This window comes from Drosophila subobscura, chromosome J, assembly GCF_008121235.1.
Source record: "Drosophila subobscura isolate 14011-0131.10 chromosome J, UCBerk_Dsub_1.0, whole genome shotgun sequence".
Classification (NCBI taxonomy): domain Eukaryota; kingdom Metazoa; phylum Arthropoda; class Insecta; order Diptera; family Drosophilidae; genus Drosophila; species Drosophila subobscura.
The window spans coordinates 20,907,254-20,911,883 of NC_048532.1; the positions used below are offsets into that span (position 1 = coordinate 20,907,254).

The window sequence follows — 4,630 nt, forward strand, 5'->3', positions numbered from 1 at the left end:
CAGAAAGAGCAAAAAATACTCGCAAGAAATAAAACTAAAGTAACCACAAAATTCCGCATTTAGTAGGCATTTGCATTTGCATTTTAAAATAGTCAATAATTAATTCATGACAAGGCATATCACAAATTTAAACACAAACTAAAAAAATTACAGAAAAAACAAACTCCGCAAAAAACGTACTTAAAACAATCAACCGAACTAAACTAACAACTTAAACTAAACGCAAGAAAAAACAACAAACCATACACTATTGTAAATACAATTTATTTGCTCCAATTAGCAATTAACTATGGGAGCATTCAGCAGAAACTTTCAACAACTAAATATTGCATTAATTTCCAAAACAAAGCATTCCTCTCTCGCACTCTCACTCTTCCTCTCTCGCTCTTGAGAGGCGAAACGCAAAACGAAAAGTTCAAGTTTTTATTTACAAAACATTTAATAGTTTACCAACTAAACAAGTAACAACAAAAAAATGAGCATAAACCAACCAAAGACTAGTCATTTAAGTCAAAATGTTGCTATGTACAAAAGGAAAATATAAATATAAATATAAATATATTAAGAGAGTTAATTAATTCAATTTATGGAATGCATTCCATTTGGATCGGGGCGGGGCATTTATTAGTTTTACGAAATGAAAGAACAACTGCAATATTGTATTTTAAATATTTATTCATTAAATGTGCACACATTCTCCCTCTCCTTCCTACCACACCCCTTCTGCCAGCCCACTCCTTTTCCCTGCCACAAATAACAATAATCGTAATTAGCATTTATAATGGGAATTAAAAGAAAAAAGAAACTCAAAACAAATACAAAAATGAAAAATGAATAATAATGAAAGCGAAGCAGAGAAGAGCGGACAAAATATACTACTACGAGCAACTCGAAATGTTCCAAAATGTTTAGAATAGAGAGCCAACTAATTATGCGGACAAAGCAAATATTGTACATCCACAAATCCAATAGTTTTCGCTAACAAAAAATTCATTAAATTGTGCAGAAATAATTTAGGCACACAAAAACACAAAAAAACGAGAATGAAAATAAAAATAAAAACTAAAAACATACAAAAAAATATATAAATACAATCATAAATTCATTTTGTTTTCATTTAAAACGGAAACATAAATCAGAAATGAAACATGAATCATTTTTGAATGATTAGCGAAACGTTTTCCAGCAGAAAGGAAATCGAACGATTTTTTAATAGCATTATTCAAAAGTGCAAAGGTGTCATAAAGCGTTGATTTTTTATAGCTAATCCAAAGTTTTCAACAAGAGAGTGAGTATGCCATAGCACTGGTGGAGGATCTGAAAGGATATTGATAGTCAGAAGATGTTTCTCCTTCACCTGCGACCCTTCACTCACAGCCATGTAGTTGATCATATTGAATGCAGGAAAGGGACTGGCTCTCATGATCAGTGGATGTTGGGAACGCGCAATTACAAAGCGTATATCCTGATGTATCCTAATGGAACCAACACTCGGATCGTATGCCTCATAGGCAGCTGTGGCCACTTCCATCGATTCCTGCGACATCAAATCCCCGAATTTTGACCACAGTGAGAGGTGGCCCAGGGCCAGAATCATTAGAACCATGAACTCAGCTGCCACCTTGGGATCGTGTCTGGCCATCAAAGCCTCAAAGACGGAGACTGAGACGAGCATAAAGTTGACTGTCATTTGCATGATGAGTGGACCGTGGAACACCTGATTGCAGCGATCCACAATGCTGAAATGGAATGCTGTAAATGCAAATGGGGACAGCCAATGGTTTGGCTTACAGAATGACGCTTTGATGGTTATTAATCAGACGCGTGAGCTGCCCTCGCAGGCTCTCCTCATTCCCATAATGGTAACGGAGGTGTCGCAGCTCCACACACAGGACACTCAGGGCAGTCGTCACTTGGCCGTAGAGGCACACCGACAGGCCCTCAGTGGCCACCAGCCAAATGTGGAGATATGCAATGCAGAAGGCCTGCGATATGTAGATGATTAAATGTGCAATCGGATGTTTGGACGGATCGTGCAGCTCGAACGGAAATGCCACATGAAACGGCAGACTCTGGTCGGCCCAGAGGGGCGTGGTTATTAGCAGGATGACAAAGATGAGTATGCCCGTGATCCAAACAAAATCCAAACCGATTAGTAATAGAAAATGCCGGCGCTTAGTCGCTCGACTTATGGCAGTGGCCGGGCCTTTGATCTCTGCTTGATGATTCTGCTCCAAGGCTTCTATTATCCCGTCTACATCATCCGCATACAGACTGAAGAAACCCATCTTGAATAATATGAAAAACATCTGAAAGAGAAGGATATTCCGTAGGAATCACACAACACACACTTTGATACTCTCTCAAACCCCAATTATGAAGGCGAGATCACGACCCATTCCGACAATATCGTCCAGAGATTGCAGCAGTCCATACAACATCGAGCAGTACAAGGTGGAAAGCTGCACAAAGAGGAACACATGCCACGCCCTCTTCAAGGGCTGTCCCTCCTCATCCGCACTCATGTAGAGCCCCAATACTCTGTAAATGTTATTGGGGAAATTTTTGAATATATTCCAATGTTGTACCCCGGTCATAAGTACTTCATCTGATCCCGACTGTAGTATGCTGTTGTGTGTCTGTTGACCATTTCCGGATTATTTAGCAGAGTTCGGGCCTCGAAAAACATATCGACGAAACGAAGCCAAATGCCTTTTAGGCCCAAATCGTTAGTGCGGTCTCTGCCTACGTCGAACATGTTGATTGAACGGATTGAAGGGATACTGAATGTGGCAGAGCTGTGGCCCTAGCCAGTTTGTAGGGTTATTTTTTATATATTTTATGCACTCTCAATGGGTATTAGGCTTTCTTTTGCTAGATTAGTTCTTAGTTTTTTGAGCTAACCGAAATGTTTGTTCTATAAATGATGAAGACAAAGATGATAAAGCAAAGCGATCGGTGGATCAATAAGTTTTTGTAAGAAAAAACTTGTTTGTCACGAAATATACAGTGGCTCCATCGCATAATCGGACAGCGGTTTCCTCTTTACGAATGTGCCCAAAAAGTATATAGAAATGCGTTAGACCAACCGTTTTTTCACTTTTTATACAACTTAATAGTATTACCTATCCAAATCATAAACAAAAAGTCATACTTTTTAGTGAGAACAGTTAGTTTTAATCGAAAAACCAAAAAAAGTCATGTTTTAAGACTCAACGCATAATCGGACAGGGCAAAAATGCCAAAGGAAAATCCCGTTTTTTTTTCCAAAAATCTTTTCATAGTCCCAGTTTTTCTTATCGAATGTATGCCATGGATGCCTGGATATATACCAGACAAAACAAAAACATTTTGTATGCCCCCCCAGGAGAGCAATCCTTTTTCGAAATTTCGCTTGCTATAGACATAGAACACGGAAGGAAAACTGCTCGGAAAACCGCCAAATGGATTGGAAAAGGCTAAACTATGGTTCACTAAATAAATATAAGGATCCATAATAAGTTTAGGCTGGTCAAAATTGTTCGGGAAGGCCACGGCTAACTTTTATATGCGCCAAAAGAGCATTCGATATTAAAAAAAATTAGTAAAAATAACTTTAAAAATTCATAAAAATTAGAACCTACTTCAAAATCGATCGGGAAAAGTGGTTTTCCCAAAAGGGTCTTCTTATACATTGAAAAAGTACCATTTCTATGAGAGATTTCCCCGACCTAGTACATTTGTGGGCTCTAACATTGAAATAATTAAGTCGAGAACTTGTACTGAGAAAATTAATTTATCGAATAAGGCATTTTGATGCTTTATCATCGTAAAATCACATTTTTTTGCTAGCATTCAATCAGTAATATCTTTTTATAATAAACACTATCAAAAAAATTGGAATTTTAGAGGATATAGCATCAAAATGCCTTATTCGATAAATTAATTTTCTCAGTACAAGTTCTCGACTTAATTATTTCAATGTTAGAGCCCAATAAATGTACTAGGTCGGGGAAATCTCTCATAGAAATGGTACTTTTCAATGTATAAGACCCTTTGGGAAAACCACTTTTCCCGATCGATTTTGAAGTAGGTTCTAATTTTTATGAATTTTAAAGTTATTTTTACTAATTTTTTTAATATCGAATGCTCTTTGGCGCATAAAAGTTAGCCGTGGCCTTCCCGAACAATTTTGACCAGCCTAAACTTATTATGGATCCTTATATTTATTTAGTGAACCATAGTTTAGCCTTTTCCAATCCATTTGGCGGTTTTCCGAGCAGTTTTCCTTCCGTGTTCTATGTCTATAGCAAGCGAAATTTCGAAAAAGGATTGCTCTCCTGGGGGGGCATACAAAATGTTTTTGTTTTGTCTGGTATATATCCAGGCATCCATGGCATACATTCGATAAGAAAAACTGGGACTATGAAAAGATTTTTGGAAAAAAAAACGGGATTTTCCTTTGGCATTTTTGCCCTGTCCGATTATGCGTTGAGTCTCAAAACATGACTTTTTTTGGTTTTTCGATTAAAACTAACTGTTCTCACTAAAAAGTATGACTTTTTGTTTATGATTTGGATAGTTAATACTATTAAGTTGTATAAAAAGTGAAAAAACGGTTGGTCTAACGCATTTCTATATACTTTTTGAG

General features: G+C 37.1%; 1 protein-coding gene across 1 annotated transcript; it reads right to left on the bottom strand.

The window, feature by feature from the left end:
- Positions 1-1,263: 1,263 nt before the first annotated feature.
- LOC117893665 (odorant receptor 65a-like) lies at positions 1,264-2,758 on the bottom strand. Its single transcript, XM_034800355.1, has 5 exons — positions 2,604-2,758; positions 2,370-2,541; positions 1,792-2,309; positions 1,376-1,739; positions 1,264-1,317 (listed from the first exon to the last, which is right to left on the bottom strand). The coding sequence occupies exons 1-5, from the start codon at positions 2,756-2,758 to the stop codon at positions 1,264-1,266; spliced, it is 1,263 nt and encodes a 420-aa protein (XP_034656246.1).
- Positions 2,759-4,630: the final 1,872 nt, after the last annotated feature.

Excerpts from the sequence above, each read along its gene's own strand:
- LOC117893665 (XM_034800355.1), bottom strand. The coding sequence starts at position 2,758 with ATGTTCGACGTAGGCAGAGACCGCACTAACGATTTGGGCCTAAAAGGC. Across the intron at positions 2,310-2,369 it reads ATCTCGCCTTCATAATTGGG|ATGTTTTTCATATTATTCAA; the intron begins GTTTGAGAGAGT and ends CTTCTCTTTCAG. Across the intron at positions 1,318-1,375 it reads ATATGATCAACTACATGGCT|ATCCTCCACCAGTGCTATGG; the intron begins GTGAGTGAAGGG and ends ATATCCTTTCAG.